At 43.4% G+C, this 24,899-nt stretch overlaps 1 protein-coding gene across 1 annotated transcript in view; it reads right to left on the minus strand.

Moving 5' to 3' along the window:
• Positions 1–11,043: 11,043 nt before the first annotated feature.
• Positions 11,044–24,899, minus strand: part of LOC141157716 (uncharacterized) — a 120,948-nt gene continuing 107,092 nt past the window's right edge. Inside the window, exons 10-14 of the mRNA XM_073645262.1 lie at positions 24,409–24,572; positions 12,446–15,724; positions 12,201–12,298; positions 11,503–11,578; positions 11,044–11,269 (exon numbers count right to left, since the gene is read on the minus strand). Of these exons, the coding sequence (XP_073501363.1) occupies positions 11,522–11,578; positions 12,201–12,298; positions 12,446–15,724; positions 24,409–24,572 (3,598 nt within the window). The 3' untranslated portion in view covers positions 11,044–11,269; positions 11,503–11,521. The remainder of the gene's footprint in view (positions 11,270–11,502; positions 11,579–12,200; positions 12,299–12,445; positions 15,725–24,408; positions 24,573–24,899) is intronic.

Raw genomic sequence — 24,899 nt, forward strand, 5'->3', positions numbered from 1 at the left:
TGATGGCGGGAGGCAGTTCACATCTAAGCAACAGCTCTGGGAGGGTATTCTGTCCTCATGCAAAACAATTGAAGCAGAAACCATCCAAAACCTGACAAATTCAATGGACGAGAGAGTTCAGAAGCTCCTTTCGAACAAGGGGTCCTATGTGAAAATGTAACATCACCTAGAATAAAGTTTTGAGTTGAAAACTGTTTGATTTCAGTTTCTAACAACCTGCTAATGCTTATAATTTCAAAAATGACCATTTTTTTGGTCTTTATTAAAATGAAAAGGTTGATCGAAAAGTTTGGGGGATCTAAGAGTGTGGCAACCCAGTAGTCATGATTACTTCGAATTCTGACAATATGAGGGTCATGCTGCAGGTAGTGCAGCAAGAAGGCACTTATGTGTCTTGCGCATCTCGGAGCCCCAAAATTATTTTCCGGGCTAGATGCAGCTAAAAATTATTTTTAATTTTAAATCTGGTGGAGCTTATTATAGATGGCCTAATAGGATCAGTGCTGCACACTGCTACAAAGCTCAAATTATTTTCCAGTCAAAATACAGATAAACATGATTAGTAATTTGAAAGCTTAAAACGTTTGGTAGGGTGATTTTAACCAATCATCAAGCTTTTACTCTCCCCAGGATGACACAGGGGTAGAAAAGTCGTTTCGGATCCATGATTTGTTCATCTTTATGAACGTGAGTCTGTCTACATTATCAGTGGAGAGCCGCGTGCGCTTATCTGTCAGCACACCACCAGCAGCGCTGAACACACGTTCAGACAGAACGCTGGCTGCGGGGCATGACAAGATCTCCAAGGCGTAAGTGGCTAGCTCCGGCCATTTATCCAGATTGGAAGCCCAAAAAGAGCAAGGGTCCAGTGACACAGTCGTGGCTTCAATGTTTACTTGGAGATACTCCTGTACCATCGTCTCTAGGCGTTGACTATGTGTCAGACTTCTTGTCTCCTGTGGCCTTGCAAAGGATGGGCTAAAAAAGTGGTGAAATGATTAGGCAAAATTGATGTTACCACCAGATACTGTGGTTCTGTTACGGTTTGAGTGCTGAACACTTGACGGTCCCACGGTCGGCAAGTTGGAACTGTGAGATTCACTACGTGCACCACTGGTGTTTTGTGGAAAAGCACATGTAAGATTCTGCAACAGTCTCTGCTGATACTCCTGCATGCGTGCATCCCTTTCTATGGCAGGAATAATTTCTGCAAATTTACTTTTGTACCGGGGATCTAACAGTGTGGCAACCCAGTAGTCAGGATTATTTCTAATTCTCACAATTCGAGGGTCATGTTGCAGGTAGTGCAGCAAGAAGGCACTCATGTGTGTTGCGCATCCAGGAGCACCAAGTCCCTGTTGTGTTGGTGGCGAGGTAACAATCATGCTTCCTTCCTCTGTCCTCTCCCCCCAACCTCGCACAACAGAAATGTGATCAAGGTCTCCCTCATCTGATGAGTCTTCCATCAGTTCGTCCTCCACTTCTTCCTGGGCTCCTGCACCTTCCTCACTAGTTTGGCTGCTACCATGCGCCCTGGTAAAACCATCTCCCCCACCCTCACATGCCTGCCGCCTTGGTGCTGCCGACCGTCTGGACCTTGCAGATGTTAGCCCTTCCGCATACAACTCCTCCTCCTCTACTTCCTCCACCTCCTCTTGTGCCACCACCTGACTCCGAATTCTGTTTAACATGTGCTCCAGCATGTAAATCACCGGAATAGTCATGCTGATAATGGCATCGTCAGCACTAAACATCTTCGTCGCCATTTCAAAACTGTGCAGAAGGGTGCATAGGTCCCTGATCTGAGACCACTCCTCCAGCGTGATTTGCCCCACCTCTGAATCTCGTTGGCCCAGGCTATACGTCAGAACGTATTGCACCAGGGCTTGTCGGTGCTGCCACAGTCGCTGCAACATGTGCAGAGTTGAATTCCACCGGGTAGGCACATCGCATTTTAGCCGGTGAAGTGGCAGGCCCAACGACTTCTGTAGAGATGTAAGTCGCTGAGCTGCGGGATGCGAACGGCGGAAGTGAGCACACAGCGACCGTGCCCTCTGCAGAAGGCCATCTAGTCTGGGATAGTGGGCTAAAAATTGCTGGACAACCAGGTTCAACACGTGAGCCATACAAGGCACGTGTGTGACATTGCCCCGGCGAAGGGCCGCACCCAGGTTTGCAGCATTGTCGCACACGGCCTTCCCTGGTTTCAGGTCCAGTGGAGACAACCATTCATGAAATTGGTTCTCCAGAGCTGACCACAACTCCTCAGCTGTGTGACTCACATTTCCCAGACATTTCAATGTAAAAACCGCCTGATGACGTTGAGCCCTACTGCCAGCATAGTAAGGAGGTGTGCAGGATCCCTTCTGCGCAGTTAGAAAGCTTGTGGCATGACCAGACAGGCTTTGGGTGCAGGTGGAAGACCGAGAGGAGGTTGAGGAGGCAGAAGCAGTGGAGGAACTTTGACATAAAGAGGATTGACGCACAACTCGTGGGGACGGCAAGACTTGGACAGCAGCCCCTTGTCCTGCTGTCACCATAGTTACCCAGTGCCTAGTCAGCGACATGTAACGCCCCTGTCCATGCCTTCTCGTCCAAGTGTCTGTGGTGAAATGCACCCTGTCACACACAGAGTTTCTCAAAGAAGCGGTGATGTTGTGTGCGACATGCTGGTGGAGCGCAGGCACAGCTTTCTTTGAGAAGTAGTGCCGACTGGGCATCTGGTACTGGGGCACTGCGACGGACATAAGGTCTCGAAAATCCTCTGTGTCCACCAGGCGGAAAGGCAGCATTTCTGTAGCCAAGAGCTTGCAGATGGTGAAATTCAACCTCTTAGCTTTCTCATGGCTAGGAGGAAATGGTCTTTTACTTGTCCACATCTGAGGGACCGAGGGCTGGCTATTGTGCTTAGACGGGGTTGATAAGGGTGTCCCCGGCAAACTGCCGTTCTGTGAGGAAGATGCAGGCGGACATGTTAGGTTGCCTTGATCCAAAGCTGGTGCTATCGATGTCGGACAGCGCTCAACACCAGCTGGTGTTACCACCTCCAAAGAAAATGATGACCTGCCAATCACGCTGGCTGTTGCGGGTAAAGAGGTGGCAGGTCTGCGCCCCAAAACAGGTGTGACTGCTGTCCCCCCAGTCACAGAGGATGAAGAGGCCGCGGATGCACAAGATATGGCAGACGGTGGTTGGCCCGGCCGGCTAGGCCGCATTGTAGCACACTGAGCTTCCCACTGCAACTTATGCTTCATGTCCATGTGCCGGTTCATGCATGAAGTACTCAAACTATGTATTTTTTGGCCTCTACTTAGCTTTTGCTGACAAATGTTACAGATAACACGAGTTGGGTCATCTTTATCGATCTGAAAAAATGCCCAGGCTATGCAAGGCTTAGCACCCATGCGACCTGAAGAGCCACCACGACTTGTGGTGAGAGGCAGAGTTGTGTTTGAGGATGCAGTTGTTGACGTGCTTCCAGTACTACGTCTCTGTCCAGGAAGGCGCAACCTGACCTCGTCGTCACTAGCATCTTCCTCCACCTCCTCTGCTGACCTCATCTCTTGGCTGACTGTGGGTTGACAGTAAGTGGGATCTCCGACCTCATCATCATCACCCTGTGCGTTATCACACCCGTCGTCCTCAGAGCCAACCTGTTCCTGCCCTGACAAAAAACTAAAGTTGTCGCTCCAATCAGGTATTTGAGTCTTATCATCGTCTTCCTCATTGTCTCCACCAACAGGAGTTACAGTTTGGGAATGAGGGTCTACATTATGGTCAGAACCTTCTGCGTCTGGTCCTGGATCCGACTCATAAAGATTCTGGGCATCAGTGCAGATCATTTCCTCGTCTGGATTCACAGAAGCGCTGGAGTCGACCTCTGATTCCCAGGCTATAGTATGAGTAAACAGCTCTGCAGACTCAACCATCTGTTCTACCTCATACTCAGACGGGCAGCTGGAGATTTGGGAGCTGTGAGGAAGCAAGTGCGATTTGGGTGACACCTTTGAGGACTGGAGTATTTGTGATGTTGAAGTTGATGTGGAGGAGAGCCCACTTAAAGGAGCACTTGATATCCGTTGAAGCACCTGCTGTTTTTGTGCCTCATCTGGAATTTGTAGCGATTGGCATGGCCGTAAGAAAGGGATCTTATCACATTGTCCGCTAAAAGAAGTAGACATTTTAGTTTGGCTGGAAGATGGTCTTTCTTCTGCAGATGTTACTGTTGCTTTAACACCTACCCCACGGGCACAACCTTTTTTCCCCTTCCCAACACGCCTATTCCCCTTTCCACCAGCAGCAGGCCTTTTTCCACTCATTTTGGTGGTTAACTAATTCACAACTCTGGAGTTGTTTGCACAAAAAAACAATGGATGGTAACCGAGCAGAGCTGAGTGGCCAAACTGTGGTATTAGGCCAAAACTATTGGCTGGGTTAGATGCAGAAAAAAATTATTTTGAATTTGCAACCTGATGGAGGTCAGTATAGATGGACTAATACAACAAGTCCCACACACAGCTAGAAGCCCAAATATTTTTTCAGAGGTACTGTAGATGCAGATAAAAATTAGTTTTAATTTGCAACCTGATGGAGGTCAGTATAGATGGACTAATAGAGAAAGTCCGACCCACTACTAGAAGGCCAAATATTTTTTCAGAGCTAGATGCAGAAAAAAATTATATTCAGTTTGCAACCTGATGGAGGTCAGTATAGATGGATTAATAGAACAAGACCCACACACAGCTAGAAGCCCAATATTTTTTCAGAGGTAGATGCAGAAAAAAATATATTCAGTTTGCAACCGGATGGAGGTCAGTATAGATGGACTAATACAACAAGTCCCACACACAGCTAGAAGCCCAAATATTTTTTCAGAGGTACTGTAGATGCAGATAAAAATTAGTTTTAATTTGCAACCTGATGGAGGTCAGTATAGATGGACTAATAGAGAAAGTCCGACACACTACTAGAAGGCCAAATATTTTTTCAGAGCTAGATGCAGAAAAAAATTATATTCAGTTTGCAACCTGATGGAGGTCAGTATAGATGGATTAATAGAACAAGACCCACACACTGCTAGAAGCCCAATATTTTTTCAGAGGTAGATGCAGAAAAAAATATATTCAGTTTGCAACCGGATGGAGGTCAGTATAGATGGACTAATACAACAAGTCCCACACACTGCTAGAAGCCCAAATATTTTTTCAGAGGTACTGTAGATGCAGATAAAAATTAGTTTTAATTTGCAACCTGATGGAGGTCAGTATAGATGGACTAATAGAGAAAGTCCGACACACTACTAGAAGGCCAAATATTTTTTCAGAGCTAGATGCAGAAAAAAATTATATTCAGTTTGCAACCTGATGGAGGTCAGTATAGATGGATTAATAGAACAAGACCCACACACAGCTAGAAGCCCAATATTTTTTCAGAGGTAGATGCAGAAAAAAATATATTCAGTTTGCAACCGGATGGAGGTCAGTATAGATGGACTAATACAACAAGTCCCACACACAGCTAGAAGCCCAATATTTTTTCAGAGGTAGATGCAGAAAAAAATATATTCAGTTTGCAACCTGATGGAGGTCAGTATAGATGGATTAATAGAACAAGACCCACACACAGCTAGAAGCCCAAATATTTTTTCAGAGGTACTGTAGATGCAGATAAAAATTAGTTTTAATTTGCAACCTGATGGAGGTCAGTATAGATGGACTAATAGAGAAGGTCCGACACACTACTAGAAGGCCAAATATTTTTTCAGAGCTAGATGCAGAAAAAAATTATATTCAGTTTGCAACCTGATGGAGGTCAGTATAGATGGATTAATACAACAAGTCCCACACACAGCTAGAAGCCCAATATTTTTTCAGAGGTAGATGCAGAAAAAATTATATTCAGTTTGCAACCTGATGGAGGTCAGTATAGATGGATTAATAGAACAAGACCCACACACAGCTAGAAGCCCAATATTTTTTCAGAGGTAGATGCAGAAAAAAATATATTCAGTTTGCAACCTGATGGAGGTCAGTATAGATGGATTAATAGAACAAGACCCACACACAGCTAGAAGCCCAATATTTTTTCAGAGGTAGATGCAGAAAAAAATATATTCAGTTTGCAACCTGATGGAGGTCAGTATAGATGGATTAATAGAACAAGACCCACACACAGCTAGAAGCCCAATATTTTTTCAGAGGTAGATGCAGAAAAAAATATATTCAGTTTGCAACCTGATGGAGGTCAGTATAGATGGATTAATAGAACAAGACCCACACACAGCTAGAAGCCCAATATTTTTTCAGAGGTAGATGCAGAAAAAAATATATTCAGTTTGCAACCTGATGGAGGTCAGTATAGATGGATTAATAGAACAAGACCCACACACAGCTAGAAGCCCAATATTTTTTCAGAGGTAGATGCAGAAAAAAATATATTCAGTTTGCAACCTGATGGAGGTCAGTATAGATGGACTAATAGAATGATGCTATGCCCAAAAGATTTTACTTCACTAGGTGCAGTAAAAAAATTGGTATTCTATACACAGGTGGTATATCTTGCAACACAGATAGGCTACTCCACTGACTAACACACTCTGCAATAGGCCAAAAAGGATTAGCTTTGCTAGATTCAGCCAAATGCTGTGAAAAAAACTTGCACAGCACTGGCACAGACCTGCCTGGCAAAAACTGATAGGAACTGATGTAACCTAGTCCTGAAAAGGACTCCAATTACAATTAGTCTTTACTCCCACAACCTATCTATTTAAGAGCACAGACCTCCCTGATAAAAGTCGTAGGAAATGCTGTAACCTAGTCCTTAAAAGGACTGCAATCACAACTATTTCCTACTCCCAAGCTATCTGTATATTTGTGCGAAAATTGGCTTGAAATTAACAAGGTATAGCGCACACAGCAATAGCGGTGCCGTCTAACACGCAGCTGCAGCAGTGAGAAAATGGTGGCGACGGGGAAAATGGCTTGGTCTTATAGGGCAAGGACATGTGACATACACTGCCAATGACACATGCCCTTGCTTGTGTGAAAAAAAGCACTTCGCTCCGTGTGTGCGCTGCTGATAGGCTGACAGATTGCACCTCCCCACTGTAAATGCGGGAAAGAGAAAAAAAAATGGAGATCTTTATTGTTCCTGCAGAGATCCATCCCCTGCCCCTCCCCCCGCCCCGCTGTACACTCAAACTGCGTATTAACATTAATTTTCATCATTACTGAGAAAAAATCCAGTTATGATTTTGGTGCACGAACAGTTATCGAACATAACCTCGAACAGCCGAATTTTTATCAAATTGTTCGTGTTCGCCGAACGGCTCGAACACCGCCCAAAACAGCTCGAATTTGAGATTGGCGAACAGTTCGAGTAGAACAACGCTCATCTCTAATAGTTACTTAAAGTTACTCTCCACCCCCCATAGAAAGTGGAATAATCAATAGGGTCCTAGTCCTTAGAATTCACCCACAGAGTCCTGTTTTGTTAAGTGTTCAGCACAAAGTACGGGTAAAATCAACACTCCAGATGTCTCCAGCTCAGATTTTAGTGTTGTCAAACTAACCTGACAAGTTTTTATGATATGAGTAGAAACTTAGATAGCGGGTTAGCTTTCAATATAATGTTTTTGGATTTTGTATTTGACACTGTCTCACATAGACACCTAAGGTTTTTAATTGGATTGAAGACTGGCTCAAAGACCGAACCAAAAGTCTTGTGGTGAATGACTGATACTAAGTGGTGTTACCCAAAGTCCAGTGCTGGGTTTGCTATTATTGAGCATATTTATTAATGATAAGATTAATTGTGTTTCTATTTATGCAGGTGACACCAAATTATGTAGTAGGTTGCAGTCTCTGGAAGATGTTCATAAGTTGCAAACTGACTTGGATAAATTGATTGTCTGGGTATCCACTTGGCAGATGAGGTTCAATGGGCATAACTGTAAATTATGGATCTGGGCACTAATAACCTGAGAACACCATTTGTTCTAAGGGGAGAAAAACTAGGAGAGTCACTTGCAGAGAAGGATCTCTGTGTACTTAAAAATCAGAGATTCAGCCTCATTCAGACATCTGCTGCACAGACTGACCATGGGTCTCCTGACATGATCTTGTCAGCCTCATAGGCATATATGAGGAGCCCAATTAAATGTAACCCAAGCAAATGTAACATCAACTGATCTTCACTGTGCTATTGAAGTAATAAAGAATCCACACTATCTATAAACAGAGATGGTGAGGGAACAATTAGCGAATTTAAATTAATTTAAATCTCCTGGTCCAGATGACTTACATCCTAGGGTACTGAAAGAGATAAAAGAGGAAATTGCAGACCCAACTGGCTCAGTGATCGTACTCAATGAGTGGTAATAAATGGTTGCACATCCAATTGGAAGAGTGTTTCAAGTGGGGTACCACAAGGCTCTCTCCTGGCAGCAGTGTTGTTCAACATTTTTATAAATTATCTAGATAAGGGAACTAAAGGTAAACAAATTAAATTTGCAGATGATGCAAAGCTAAACGGGATAGCTTACACTAGAGAAGACAGAGAGAGGATTCAGGAGGATCTAGATAAGCTTGACCAATGTGCAGCAACTAATAGAATGGTATTTCATAGAGAGAAATGCAAGATTCTACATCTGGGTAATTAAAAAAATGAAAATGACCTCTACAGAATGTGAGGAATAGAACCAAGCAACAGCTCGTGTGGAAAAGACTTGGGTATACTAATAGATCACAGACTGCACATGAGTCAACAGTGTGATGCAGAAGCAAAAAAAAGGCAAACACAGTTCTGCAATGTATTAAGAGAAGTATAGAGTCTAGATCACGTGAAGTAATTATGTCCCTCTACTCCTCCTTGGTCAGACCTCATCTGGAATACTGTATCCAGTTCTGGGCACCACATTTTAAAAAAGACATAGAAAAACTAGAGCAACTTCAGAGAAGAGCTACCAGGATGGTGAGCGGACTGCAAACTATGTCCTATGAGGAATGGTTAAAGCATCTAGGAATGTTTAGCTTGCAAAAACTAAGCCTAAGAGGAGACTTGATAGCTATTTACAAATATCTGAAGGGATATCACCCTATACAGAGATCATCCTTATTCTCATTTGCACATGGAATCACGAGAAGCAATGGAATGAAACTGAAAGGGAGAAGACACAAATTAGATATTAGAAAAAACTTTTTGCCAGTGAGAGTGATCAATGAGTGGAACAGGCAGCCACGAGAGGTGGTGAGTTCACCCTCAATGGAAGTCTTCACATAGAGGCTGGACAGACATCTGTCTGAGATGGTTTAGTGAATCCTGCATTGAGCAGGGGGGTAGGAAATTATGAGCCTGGATGCCCCTTCCAACTCTCACATTCTATGATTCTAAGTTTTGGTCATGAGACCTGCGGCCAGGCTCTGCATCATGGCCCATACATAGACCATGACACATAGACATCTGCATGAGGCTTTAGTTTGTGATTATAGTCTTTTGATATTATGCAATATCAATGAACAGCAGCTAATGCCAGCAGAATATTGACATATATGAAATGAGGTATAGACTCATGGGACAAGGACGTAATACTACCAATTTACAAAGCCTTAGAGCGAACTTATCTGGAATATTAAATTAAGTTCTGGACACCAGCTCATAGAAAGGATTCCCTGTAAATAGAGGAGCCGCAAAACTGATAAGGTCCATGGAGGATCTTAATTATGAGGAAGGGTTACAAGAATTACATTTTTTAAGTCTTCAGAAGAGAAGAATTAGGGGGGCTATGATTAATTTCAACAAGTAAAGTACATAAATGGCCCATACAAAAAGTAAGGTCAAAAGCTGTTTCGTGTAAAACCCCCTAAAAACATGAGAGGGTACTTCCTGCACCTGGAGAATGAAAAGTTCAATCTCCAGATGAGACAAGGATTCTTTACCATGAGAACTAGGAGGTCACATTCACACGTTCAGTATTTGGTCAGCATTTTACATGAGTATTTGGCAGCCAAAATCCGGATTGGAAAAATCAGAGAAAAAGTATATATAAACATGCGACCACTTCTGCAGTTTTCACTCACTCCTGGTTTTGGCTTAAAATTACTGATGAAAAATACTGACCAAATACTGAACGTGTGAACATGGCCTTAGTCTGTAAAACAACCAACTTCACGAGCTGGTCAAAGCGGGAAAAGTCAATGGTTTCAAAAAGGCTTAGATGCTTTTTTTTTAGAACAAAATCAAATTTTTTATTTAGCCTCTCTTCAATGGAGAGGCGAAATAAAAAAAAAGTTGCATTGCATTGTATGTCCAGGTCAACATGAAATATTTGGTAAAACGTCCTCTTAGAGCATCAAAGCCACCATTAATAGGGAAATTAATGTGAGCTCATCTGATGCTCTGACAAGGTGGAAAAAGTCTAATTTCTAATAAATCACAGGTTAGTTAAATGTTATGATTTCTGCATGTGTGAATGTGTATATGCATCCAGTCCTTCAGATGGTAATCCAACATTTAATGCCAGATTATAAGAATTTATTGTGCTTCTAGTTTTGATTGTCAGATTTTTTTTATTATTACATATATTTATATATACAAATATCACGTTGGTAACAATAAATCCTTTAAAAAAATAAACCATTCAATAAATAGACATATAAGATAAATAAATGAAGTGCTCATAGGGGTGCTTGGGGTTATTCATAATGTTCAGCAGACGGGCATGATGTTGTATGTAGAAATGAACCATTGTCCTGTTTGTCGTATGATGTATCCTATGTGTGTGGTGTCTGACCATCCATTGGTAAGGCCAAAATCATTGTAGACATTAGTGCAAATCCACAGACCGGCATTACATTTCTGACCCTCCCTGTCCTCCCAGACAACTACCAGTGACCACAGCTATGTGCAGATTACATATGTGCAAAATGTGGTCACCAATACTGTAAATGGCTGGAGGGAGATGGCAGAATCGTGATACAGGGGCTTACTAGGTGATTATAGAGTAGAGGACATACAATAGTGGTCTTCATTCAGTGTCTCTCCAGCTGTGCAACATCTCCTAGAATGGCCGATAGTCACAGACTGTATGGAGATTGCGTCTCTTTGCTGTTGTATTACTAATTTGCAGGTTTTAGATGTAGCAGGATCTCTGGATCAGAAGTCGTTCTTTTACTACTGTTGCAATGATCTTTCAGAAATATTGGACGTCTCTCATTGCACTTTGTCCCTCTTTTCTGGTTTATTGGATGATCAGTGAATTGGGCATCCACATCTGTGCAGGAAAAAAAAATTACATCACTGAATAAGATGGATGCAAGACTGATACACCCGCCATTGTCTGTAGAATGGTGCATAAGCATAACTCCCAGCTGTCCTGTATTTTTTGGATACAGCCACATAATGTTTGTCAATGTGGATGAGGCTAGTGCAAAGTGCCCAATTTATCCTTGATCCTGACACAGTCACGTAGGGCATGTGCAAAGAAGACAACAGAAATTCTCTTACCATTGGAAGTGTCAAAACTTTAGGTCGGGATCCCAACATTAGGCAAGGTAAAGGACACAGTAGTGAATCTGGCAGCCTAAAAATTAAAAATGAGATGTATTACACTGGTATGGAAAAGAAAATCTGCAAAACAGCCAGGAACGATCTTTACAACCATTTTGGACCCTGTGCACTTTGCATTTCACATTAATCAGGGAACCCCAATATTAAATGAAGAGGGCAGTACTAATGATAACTTCTATGTCTTTAGGACCATTGATCATTGCCAACATTCAGAAGCTTCTTTCCTGATCTAGTCCTGCTCACACGGCTGATGGGCTCCGACAATGTATCAGTCTAGATAACAGCTATCAGTTTGGCCTAGGACAGGAGAAAGATTTATACTGCTGCTGTACTTACAGTAGCTTAGAGAATTGTTTAGACTGGATTCATTGTAACAGTTTTTTTATGTGAAATATTACATATACTTTCCCTAGACATGAAATACATTTTACAGAACAATTTTGCCATAATTATTTTTTTTTTTTCATTCAGCAGGTCTGAGCTTTCCTAAAATGGAGAGGATTCTGAGAGGAACTCCCTTTTAGGAAATATGGACAGGGGTTTCTCATAATGAGTAAGGTATCAAATGCTCTCCTAACTAAGCAGGGGGTAATCATCATAATATTTATAGGAGCCCCAGTAATATGTCTACATACCACAATGAAGCATACAGGTACAATAACGATAACGACAATGACCAGAACAATTAGGGCAATTCCAAAAGCAGGGATAGAGGCTGCAGCAGCAGTAATTCCTGTGGAAAAACAAAATGGAGCAAAATTATGTACATAAATAATAAATGTATATTATCATTATACAATATGTTTTTTGTTAAGCCAAAATACCTAAAATCAATTAAAAAAATAGCAGTGCTATGTATCTGTGTTATTGGCCTCTTTACCTTGTGGCTGATTTGATTGAGTTGGAGCTAAACTTTGCGTCGTTGCAGTTCCCGGCGTTGGTGTTGCAGGTCCTGGGGTTGTTGTTACTTGTCCTGTGGTTGTTGTTGCGGGTCCTGTGGTTGTTGCTACTGGTCCAGTGGTTGTTGTTGCGGGTCCTGAGGTGGTGGTTGTAGGGCCTGGAGTTGATGTTGTAGGTCCTGTGGTTGTGGTAGGTTTTGGAGCTGTTGTAGCACCTGTGGTTGTTATAGGTTTTCGGGCTGTTGTAGCACCTGGGGTTGTTGTTGCAGGTCCTGTGGTTGTTGTAGGTTCTGGAGTTGTTGTTGGAAGCACTGTGGTTGTTGTTGTGGTTCCTGGGGTTGTTGTTGTGGGTCCTGGGGTTGATGTTGCGGGTCCTGGGGTTGTTGTTGCGGGTCCTGAGGTGGTGGTTGTAGGGCCTGGGGTTGATGTTGTAGGTCCTGTGGTTGTTGTAGGCTTTGGGGCTGTTGTAGGACCTGTGGTTGTTATAGGTTTTGGGGCTGTTGTAGGACCTGGGGTTGTTGTTGCAGGTACTGTGGTTGTTGTAGGTTCTGGAGTTGTTGTTGGAAGCACTGTGGTTGTTGTTGTGGTTCCTGGAGTTGTTGTTGTGGGTCCTGGGGTTGATGTTGCGGGTCCTGGGGTTGATGTTGCGGGTCCTGGGGTGGTGGTTGTAGGGCCTGGGGTTGATGTTGTAGGTCCTGTGGTTGCTGTAGGTTTTGGGGCTGTTGTAGGACCTGTGGTTGTTATAGGTTTTGGGGCTGTTGTAGGACCTGGGGTTGTTGTTGCAGGTCCTGTGGTTGTTGTAGGTTCTGGAGTTGTTGTTGGAAGCACTGTGGTTGTTGTTGCGGTTCCTGGGGTTGTTGTTGTGGGTCCTGGGGTTGTTGTTGTTACAAGTATTGGGGTTATTGTAGTTACTGGGGTTGTTGGAAGCTCTGTGGCTGTTGTTGCAGGTCCTGAGGTTGTTGTTGCAGGTCCTGTGGTTGTTGTTGCTGGTCCTGGGGTTGATGTTGTGGGTCCTGGGGTTGATGTTGCGAGTCCTGGGGTTGATGTTGTGAGTCCTGGGGTTGATGTTGTGAGTCCTGGGGTAGTTGTTATAGGTCCTATGGTAGTTGTTATAGGTCCTGTGGTTGTTGTTGCTGGACCTGTGGTTGTTGTTGTGGGTCCCGTTGTTGTTGCAGGTCCTGTGGTTGTTGTTACTGGTCCAGTGGTTGTTGTTGCGGGTCCTGAGGTGGTGGTTGTAGGGCCTGGGGTTGATGTTGTAGGTCCTGTGGTTGTGGTAGGTTTTGGAGCTGTTGTAGCACCTGTGGTTGTTGTTGCAGGTTCTGGAGTTGTTGTTGGAAGCACTGTGGTTGTTGTTGTGGTTCCTGGGGTTGTTGTTGTGGGTTCTGGGGTTGATGTTGTGGGTCCTGGGGTTGATGTTGCGGGTCCTGGGGTTGATGTTGCGGGTCCTGGGGTTGATGTTGCGGGTCCTGGGGTTGTTGTTGCGGGTCCTGGGGTTGATGTTGTAGGTCCTGTGGTTGTTGTAGGTTTTGGGGCTGTTGTAGGACCTGTGGTTGTTATAGGTTTTGGGGCTGTTGTAGGACCTGGGGTTGTTGTTGCAGGTCCTGTGGTTGTTGTAGGTTCTGGAGTTGTTGTTGGAAGCACTGTGGTTGTTGTTGTGGTTCCTGGGGTTGTTGTTGTGGGTCCTGGGGGTGTTGTGGGTCCTGGGGTTGATGTTGCGGGTCCTGGGGTTGATGTTGCGAGTCCTGGGGTAGTTGTTATAGGTCCTATGGTAGTTGTTATAGGTCCTGTGGTTGTTGTTGCTGGACCTGTGGTTGTTGTTGCGGGTCCCGTTGTTGTTGCAGGTCCTGTGGTTGTTGTTACTGGTCCAGTAGTTGTTGTTGCGGGTCCTGGGGTGGTGGTTGTAGGGCCTGGGGTTGATGTTGTAGGTCCTGTGGTTGTTGTAGGTTTTGGGGCTGTTGTAGGACCTGTGGTTGTTATAGGTTTTGGGGCTGTTGTAGGACCTGGGGTTGTTGTTGCAGGTCCTGTGGTTGTTGTAGGTTCTGGAGTTGTTGTTGGAAGCACTGTGGTTGTTGTTGTGGTTCCTGGGGTTGTTGTTGTGGGTCCTGGGGGTGTTGTGGGTCCTGGGGTTGATGTTGCGGGTCCTGGGGTTGATGTTGCGAGTCCTGGGGTAGTTGTTATAGGTCCTATGGTAGTTGTTATAGGTCCTGTGGTTGTTGTTGCTGGACCTGTGGTTGTTGTTGCGGGTCCCGTTGTTGTTGCAGGTCCTGTGGTTGTTGTTACTGGTCCAGTAGTTGTTGTTGCGGGTCCTGAGGTGGTGGTTGTAGGGCCTGGGGTTGATGTTGTAGGTCCTGTGGTTGTGGTAGGTTTTGCGGCTGTTGTAGCACCTGTGGTTGTTATAGGTTTTGGGGCTGTTGTAGTACCTGGGGTTGTTGTTGCAGGTCCTGTGGTTGTTGCAGGTTCTGGAGTTGTTGTTGGAAGCACTGTGGTTGTTGTTGTGGTTCCTGGGGTTGTTGTTGTGAGTCCTGGGGTTGATGTTGCGGGTCCTGGGGTTGATGTTGCGGGTCCTGGGGTTGATGTTGCGGGTCCTGGGGTTGATGTTGCGGGTCCTGGGGTTGATGTTGCAGGTCCAGGGATTGTGGTAGTTGGAGGTTCAGTACTGGTGGGAGCCTGTGTGGTAGTTGGAGGCTCAGTGCTGGTGGGAGCCTGTGTGGTAGTTGGAGGTTCAATGCTGGTGGGAGGCTGTGGGGTAGTTGAAGGCTCAGTGTTGGTGGTAGGCATTGTGGTAGTCAGAAGGACAGTGCTGGTGAGAGGCTGCATGGTAGTCGAAGACACTGTGCTGGTGAGAGGCTGTCTGGTAGTCGGAGGTTCAGTGCTGGTGGTAGGTTGTATGGTAGTTGGAGACTCAGTGCTGGTGGGAGCCTGTGTGGTAGTTGGAGGTTCAATGCTGGTGGGAGGCTGTGGGGTAGTTGAAGGCTCAGTGTTGGTGGTAGGCATTGTGGTAGTCAGAAGCACAGTGCTGGTGAGAGGCTGCATGGTAGTCGGAGACACTGTGCTGGTGGGAGGCTGTGTGGTTGTCGGAGGTTCAGTGCTGGTGGTAGGTTGTATGGTAGTTAGAGACTCAGTGTTGGTAGGACGCTGTGTGGCAGTTGGAGGCTCAGTGCTGGTGGGAGGCTGTGTGGTAGTTAGAGGCTGTGCGGTAGTTGTTGCTGGTCTTGTGGTAGTTTGTTCTGTGTTCGGTTCCATAGTGGGTACTGTTGCTTCTGCATAAAAAGAAAAATTGACATTTACAAAGTGTTGTGCTCCTTTTCTTATTTGTGGATCTCACGATAAAATCTCCATGAATCTCATCCTGGATTATAGAAAGAATTAGCACATATGATTACTAGATTTACTCACCAATTACTGACATGTTCACAATTTATTTCATTGCTGGAGCTATGAGAAGACTTTGTATTGCCTTAGGTTATTTTCACATTGTAGCTAACTTTTTTGTCTTTCTGATGATTTAGGATAAAAGCCAAGCCAGAATCTCAATTTGCAGACAGTGTTTCGGATATTGCCCCTCATCAGTGCAATTTGCTTCTTCTAATAGATGGCACTACAGTTTAAGTCTTCTTCCTCTCCAAAGAGGTTATTTGCATATTTTATTCCCAAAGGAGGGTACAAGTTTCCTCACTTTGATATGCTAGGCCTGGCTTGTCACGCTCCACAAGAAGAAACATTACCCCTTAGATCTGTCACGCAAGGAGTGGGAAAGACTTAGTGCAACACAAAGGGAAGAGGGAAAGGGAGCCCAGACTCCAGGGAAAGGGGAGAGCGGAGACCTCCTAGGTAGACCTAATATCACCCTGTCTCCAGTAACGTCCCTATATTGGTTCTTCACTAATCGTCGCACGCGTACCTCGCCCTGCCTTTCCTTGGCGTTTGGCCCTGCCTAGGGAAGGGAGGGGATGAGCGCTAGTCGATACCCACTGACCACTACAGACAACAAGGGGGAACAAACAAGGGAAAATCGCCTAGCTTTAGACGACGCCAGAAAAATGTGCACACGTCCTCTAAAACCAGAGAGGAAGAAGTACTGCTCTTGCTCAAGCCTTCACAAGGGAACATGTGAATATTGCCAGTACCTCCCTCTGGCTCACAACAGGTATTTGTACACCCAGGCCACGGTGTTAATTAGCCAGAGGAAGGTAGCCGCTGGGTCCTAGAGAGACAGCTTCAAGAAGGTGTCTGTAATGCCAAATGAAGAGATCTCTTGCAACCAGCTGCAGGACAACTGTCTGTCAGTTCTGACACACCCATGACAAGATCCCAGTGTGAAGCCTCTCTCCCAGCCAAATCAGATGTCATACTTTGCACTGACAAGGTGGAATACGTCGAAACATTGTGTCTGCAAATTGAGATTCTGTTTTTTTTTTTATCCTAAGTTATATGGCAAGGCTCGTTAAAGGGTTGGTATTGACATTTGCTACTTCCAATAGGTGGCACTCGAGTTTAATTACTTTTCCTCTCTGAGGATTAATTTGCATATTTTTCTTATTTTTTTTATATTTTTTACTTCTTTTCACTGCTTCCGGCTTCGAAAAGCAGCTGGAAGAAGTGTCCTGACCCTTCTTAAGGTGGTTTTCGTTTGGAAGCTGCCACTATTTAATATATAAAATAAAAAAAAAAGACATCCAAAAAGACATTGGAAAAGACGCTCAGAAAAAACACAGTCAGCGTGGTCCTGAGGAGACTTTTGCTATGTGAATGCTGCTGTTGTCGTCAACATTTAATTAGTTAAACATCAGCAAACAGAGATAGCTGCTGCTGCTGTTACAGGTGGATGCTGGCAATGTAACACAGCCGGCATCTGCCCAATATGGAGCAAACTCCACTCCTGAGTCTGCTCCATACAGTGGGGAAAAAGTATTTAGTCAGCCACCAATTGTGCAAGTTCTCCCACTTAAAAAGATGAGAGAGGCCTGTATTTGACATCATAGGTCGACCTCAACTATGAGAGACAAAATGAGAAAACAAATCCTGAAAATCACATTGTCTGATTTGGAAAGAAATTTTTTTCAAATTTTGGTGGAAAATAAGTATTTGGTCAATTAAAAACTAGCAAGATTTCTGGCTCTAACAGACCTGCAACTTCTTCTTTAAGAGGCGCCTCTGTCCTCCACTCATTACCTGTAGTACTGGCACCTGTTTGAACTTGTTATCAGTATGAAAGGCAGCTGTCCGCAACCTCAAACAGTCACACTCCAAACTCCACTATGGTGAAGACCAAAGAGCTGTCGAAGGACACAAGAAACAAAATAGTAGCCCTGCACCAGACTAGGAAGACTGAATCTGCAATAGGCAAGTAGGTTGGTCTGAAGAAATCAACTGTGGGAGCAATAATTAGAAAACGGAAGACATACAAGACCACTGATAATCTCCCTCGATCTGGGGCTCCACACAAGATCTCACCCCGTGGGGTCAAAATGATCTAAAAAATGGTGAGCAAAAATCCCAGAAACACACGGGGGGACCTAGTGAATGACCTGCAGAGAGCTTGGACCAACGTTACACAGGCTACCATCAGTAACACACTACGCCGCCAGGGACTCAGATCCTGCAGTGACAGACGTGTCCCCCTACTTAAGCCATTACATGTCCGGGCCCATCTAAAGTTTACTAGAGAGCATTTGGATGATCAAAAAGACTATTAGGAGAATGTCATATGGTCAGATGAAACCAAAGTAGAACTGTTGGGAGAAACACAGCTCGGCATGTTTGGAGGAGAAAGAATTCTGAGTTGCATCCAAAGAACACCATACCTACTGTAAAGCATGGGGGTGGCAACATCATGCTTTGGGGAAGTTTCTCTGCCAAGGGACCAAGACGACTGATCCATGTACATGAAAGAATGAATGGGGCCATGTATCTTGAGATTTTGAGTGCAAACCTCCTTCCATCAGCAAGGGCATTGAAGATGAAACGTGCCTGGGTCTTTCAGCATGACAATGATCCCAAGCACACCGCCAGGGCAACGAAGGAGTGGCTTCATAAGAAGAATTTCAAGGTCCTGGAGTTGCCTAGCCAGTCCCCAGATCGAAACCCTATAGAAAACCTTTGGAGGGAGTTGAAAGTCTGTGTTGTCCAGCGACAGCCCCAAAACATCACTGCTGTAGAGGAGATCTGCATGGAGGAATGGGCCAACATACCAGCAACAGTGTGTTCTAACCCTGTGAAGACTTACAGGAAACGTTTGACCTCTGTCATTACCAACAAAGGAGATATAACAAAGTATTGAGATGAACTTTTGTAATTGACCAAATACTTATTTTCCACCAAAACTTGAAAAAAAATTACTTTCCAAATCAGAGAGATTTTCAGGATTTGTTTTCTCATTTTGTCTCTCATAGTTGAGGTCTACCTATGATGTCAATTACAGGCCTCTCTCATCTTTTTAAGTGGGAGAACTTGCACAATTGGTGGCTGAATAAATACTTTTTTCCCCCACTGTACACGCGCACCCTAACTGTGACGTACACCTACGCAAAGGTGTGCATGTGTGCAAAGCGGTTAATAACTTGGTACAAAAATAAACAATTTATATTTTTCATTAACACTTAAGGAAATATCGTTCATGAATTTGATTTTCTTTGAAAGATTCTTAATACTTATTCTATACCTGCCTGATGAAGGGACCTTTGTTCTCTGAAACCTGTCTGAATAAAGTCTGAAAAAAGTGCATAAAACTGCTAAAAAAGAAATTAACATATGCACTGCAATGCCAAAATAATGTGCACACTAAGTCTTTTTGAGCTTCGTTCAACTACTTCAAGCTTCGAAAGCCACAAAGCAGTTACAGCCTTAAATGTGCAGCAAAAGACTATAAAAGACGCCAAAAAGAAGCTCGAGTAAAAACACCATCTGCATTTTCTAGAAACATATTCCTATTGCCAAACTCCGCAGGTACTGTTGTCTAAAAGACGCTGTTTGCACATATCCAGAGGCTGCATTTTACATGAAAATATCTACATAGATTCTTTTAAACAATGCGGTATCATATTATTTGTTTACTGTATATCTGGAAGCTTTTGAAAATAGAGACCTCCAGGACTCCTGGTAGAGGCAGCTAGCCTCGTGGGTGCCCGGTGTGTCAATGCTTCATCCTCACCTCTCCGTGTTTTCACAGTTCTGGGCGCCACTGCAGGACTTTCTGCCAGCGCCCAGGAGTGATGATCAATGCAAGCTGCAGTAACAAGGAGAGGTGAGTACTCAGAGTATGTCTGGATTGTCAATTCTTTCTGGACAAGTCTATTTTTATTGAAGTAAAGAAAACAAGAATCAATCCATAACAGCGGTAAATGCTTCTGGTACGTCGCCTTTTTACGGCAAGATATCAGTCCATTCTAAACTTAATTAGCTGTTATGCGCGGAGGCATGAACTACATTCTTGTATTAGAAAAGACTAGACCGGAGATACAATTGAGGCCAAAAAGGCCACAGACACAGAAGGAAGGTGGGGAAAAATCTGAGATAAAGTTCAGGTTTAAATAAATAAATAAATAAATAAATAAATAAATAAATGTGACCAGTGTCTGCAGAAAACTGTCAGCCCAAACTCAACTTCCAAGTAGTTCTAAATTAAAGTGTGTCATACTTCATAGCCTCCTCCAGAAACAAGCAGTATAAAGCCGGGTTCATATGAGTGTATGGAAAATACAGTTTCCTATCTGAATAACTGTAATGTGTCCTTTAAAAATGCATGAAATACAGATGGCAACCCATATGTGATCTGTTTTATACCCATTGACTTATAACGACTGAGCCTCATCCAGAGTACGGATCAAAGTAGAGCATGCTGGGATCTTTTACATGTAGACCGTCAGTCCATCTGTAAAAATGTTCCTGTGAGCAAGCACATTGACGTACAGTGTTTAGTGTGCTGTCTGTATGCTATCAGCTTTAATAAATGTGTCTGAATGAGCCCTAAGGCTGTGTTCCCATAATGAGCTATTAGTGCATTTTTGATGTTGCAGAATTTCTGCACCTATTTTTTAAAATTAGTTTACTTGCGTTTTTTCATTGTGTTTTTGTGTGTTTTTTTAATGTGCGTTTTTATCATGTTTTTGACGCTGTGTTTTTTGTCTCTGTTTGGTGTGTCATGATTTAAATAAAGCTGCTTTGTTTTTAATACTTCTTGTTTTTTGCTTTGACAAACCTTTATTGCTATACCTAGGTGCGGATTACAAGCGTTTTTGATGCGTTTCCGCTGTGGAAACGCAGTTAAAGCTCATATGTACTTTTTTGCTGCAGATTTTCTGCATGTAATGTATGTCTATAGGGGAAACAGTGTACTCACAAGAGAAATTGATATTCTGCAGATTTTAAAAACACATCGCAGGTCAGTTAACGCAGTATTAACCCCTTCATGACTGGAGCATTTTCAGTTTTTGCGTTTTCGTTTTTTTGCTCCCCTTCTTCCCAGAACCATAGCCTTTTTATTTTTCGGTTAATATGGCCATGCGAGGGCTTATTTTTTGCAGGACGAGTTGTACTTTTAAACGCCATCACTGGTTTTACCAAATCGTGTACTGGAAAATGGGAAAAAAGTTCCAAGTGAGGTGAAATTGCGAAAAAAAATGCAATTCCACAGTTTTTTTTTACCACGTTCACTAAATGCTAACACTGACCTGCCATTATTATTCTCTAGGTTATTACGAGTTCATAGACACCAAATATGTATAGGTTCTTTTTTATTTAAGTCGTGAAAAAAAATTCCAAAGTTTGCTTAAAAAAATGGCACCATTTTCAGAGACTCAAAGCGTCTCCATTTTTCGGGATCTGGGGCCGGGAGAGGTCTTACTTTTTGCATGCCAGGCTAACGTTTTTAACCATTTTGGGGTAGATCCGATGTTTTGATCGCCTGTTATTGCATTTTATGGCGACCAAAAAACCGTAATTCTGGCATTTGGAATTTTTTTCTCGTTACGCCGTTTACCGATTAGATTAATTCTTTTTTCTATATTGATAGATCAAGCGATTTTGAACGCGGAGATACCAAATATGTGTATGTGGGGTTTATTTTTTATTATTTTATTTTGAATGAAGCAAAAGGGGTTGATTTAAACTTTTATATTTTTTTAATATTTATAAAAACTTTTTTTTACACTTTTTGCTTGCTTCTATAGTCTCTATAGGAGACTAGAAGCAGCAACTGTCTGATCGCCTCTGCTACACAGAGGCGTTGAGCAGAACACCTCTATGTAGCAGAAATGCTCCTGTGCTATGAGCGCCGACCACTAGGTAGTGCTCATAGCAATGTTTACATGACAACCAGTGGGGTCTGCTGCAGACCCCGGGTTGTCATGCCCATGCATCGGTGACCAGCTATCACGTGATGGGGTCACTGATGGGTGGGGTAAGTGATGCGCTTCCGGCGTGGCGCTGTTAAATGCCTCTGTCAGAGATTTACAGTGGCATTTAACTGGTTAACAGCCGCGGGTGGATCGCAGTATAAATCAGCTGACATGTGCCTGGTTCAGTGAGGGCTCAGTGCTGGAGCCCGCGCTGAACAGGGGGTGCCGACGTGATGCGGACTATTACATAGCACGTCGGAAAGGGGTTAATGCCACATGCACGCCGCCTAAGTTCAGATAGGGGCGAGACCGGTTACATGAATTTGTTGGAATCCTGGGGGAACCATTACTCAGGGCAACCATAGGCTGCAGCTTCTCTCAGGCACACATATATTCAGTTGCTGACAAGACACCTATGACAAGAGTCTTCATAAACGGTAGAACAGTAACATTTAACCCCTTAATGACACATGACGTATTAGTACGTCCTGTGTCATCACACCCGGTTCAGTGAGGGCTCCGGCGGTGAGCCCGCACTGAACCGGGCACATGTCAGCAGTCTCTGACAGCGGCATTTAACATCGCCGCGCCGGAAGCGTGTCACTTGCCCCGCCCATCGGTGACCCCGTCACGTGATCGCGGGTCACCAATGGGTCGGCACTCGGCATGACAACCCTGGGTTTGTTTTTTTTAGAAAACTTTGGATTTTTTGTTCACCACTTAAATAAAAAAGAACCTATACAGATTTGGTGTCTACGAACTCGTAATGACTTGGAGAATGGCAGGACAAGTTTAGCATTCAGTGAACATGGTAAAAAAAAATTTAAAAAAACATCTGTGGTACAGCATTTTTTTTGCAATTTCACCGCACTTGGAATTTTTGTCCCTTTTTCCAGTACACCATATGGTAAAACTAGTAATGGCGTTTAAAAGTACAACTCGTCCCGCAAAAAATAAGCCCTCACATGGCCATATTGTCCAAAAAATAAAAACACTATGGCTCTGGGAACAATGGGAGCAAAAAACTAAAATGCAAAAACGGAAAATCCCAAGGTCGTGAAGGGGTTTTAATGAGGCACGGCCTGTGCAAAGCAAATGTCTCTTTGAGCAACAGGCTCCAGTAATAATAGTACAGTCTCCTTTGCAGCACAGCAGTACACAGTCTATTATCCAGTAGCACAGGACAACACAGTTTTAATGCATACACAACCACAGGCTTTTCCTTCACAAGGACTCAATAGTATACAGCATTCTTTATCCTGCATGGAGATGGAGGGGGGAAGGGTGTGATGAGGGAGATGATCTCTATGACAGGCTTCCTTCCAGTCCTTATCTTCACACTGAAGATAATACTCCACACTGTTAGCTCAGGGAGTCTAACTGACCTTTGTTTAGCTTCCCTTCTGACCCAAATTCTGTTCCCTTGCCTTCTGTGAGATACAGATCATAAGCCACCTTTCTCTGGTTCTGGCCAGACAGTAAACAAATTCCCCACAATCCCCCTAGGGCTCTGCTAAAACACTTCCCTTCTCCTGTTACTGTGTTAACCCCTCTAGTTGCTGGATGCTTCTGGAGCATAACACTTCCTGTCTCCTGTGCTTGTGTTACTTCTAATAGCTGCTGAATGCTGTCACACCCTGCAACAGTACTACTTCTGCATGTCACACCCTGCAACAGCACTACTTCTGCATGTCACACTCTGCAACAGCACTACTTCTGAATATCACATTAAAAAGAAGCACAGTGGGTGAAAGATATGTATAAATACCATTTACTTTGCTACAACTGTAAAAGGCTGCATTTTTGATGCAGCAAAACACGCAGCATTAAAAATGAACGAAAAGTTAATTGTGGAAACATAGCCTAAGTGTGACTTTTTTTAGTTGAGCAGAAACTCTCCAAAAACTTCAAAGTGTTCAAAAACCAGGAGTTTTGATTAGCTAGATAATTTGCTCTGAAAATTCAGCAAAAAGAAAAACAACTTGGTGTGAACACACCCTAAAGGCTTGTTGACACTTGGCTTTTATTATGTGCAAATTCAATTCAATTCCTGACACCTCATTCACATGGTGTTTTTTTTTCTTTTTGCATTTGTTGACATCTAGTTAATTTTTTAAAAATACCAGACAATGGCAATTCATTCAGCATTTTAACTGCAATTTTCCCTATTATGATCAAAATGTCTTAACATCAAAAATCAGTAATTTCCACAGGAGTTTTCTGACCATAGCCTGCATCTTTCATGGTGATAAAAAATATGTAAAAAAATCAACATGTGAACATATGCTAAGCGAAGTCATCTACCTATATTAGGGTCTGTAGTTCAAGCCAAAAATTTATTCTAAGGATACATTGGAATAGCAACTCTCAGTCTTTATAGACAGATCCAATAGACAATTACATAAAGGAAGGTTTTTTAGAGGCTGAAGTCAGTGAGGCCAGAACCTCCACCTCACCTAAATCGCCCAAAATTTGTCAGCTTGAACATTGAATATAATAAAAAGAACATGGTCTGTATTTATTTGGGGGTCTGGTGTGGGGTCTGTTTTTTGTTTTGGAGTTTAGCTGTGACTGTTACGTAGCTCTGAATAATCCCAGTGTAGACTTACCCCTAGACTGAATACTCTGAGGATCAATCTGTAAACCATCCATGGTGTTCGGTGGGGTTGTTTTTTTCAGTTCTTCATACACTTTATCCACCATCTCTCTGTGGGTCGGGGTAACTGTCTCATTTGCAAATTCTACATTCATGGAGGGCACTAAGGAACCGCTCCTGCAGAAAGGATCCAGAAAAGTCAGGTTAGAAGTGTGGAGCATCCAGTGTATTGTGCACAACAGCAGAACGGGGGCTGTAGAAGAGGATTATTCCATGAGAAATTCTCTCCTACACCAAAACCTACATATTCTACATTGCAGACACTGCAGATTTGCACTTGCACATTTATGTCACTTATTTAGAAATAAGTGTGTTTCTTTGTATCCCTCTTATACCAGTCATCCTCACACCCTTCACCCTCCCATGAAATAGACATTTTCCTGTAACTATTCCTATAATTTTACTGTAGAGCTGCAGTCTGCTTTACCTGAGGACAAGGAGTTG

The sequence above is a fragment of the Phyllobates terribilis genome, unplaced genomic scaffold (genome assembly GCF_046119375.1).
Source record: "Phyllobates terribilis strain yellow unplaced genomic scaffold, ASM4611937v1 Scaffold_8__6_contigs__length_399053987, whole genome shotgun sequence".
In the NCBI taxonomy this organism is placed as follows: Eukaryota; Metazoa; Chordata; class Amphibia; order Anura; family Dendrobatidae; genus Phyllobates; species Phyllobates terribilis.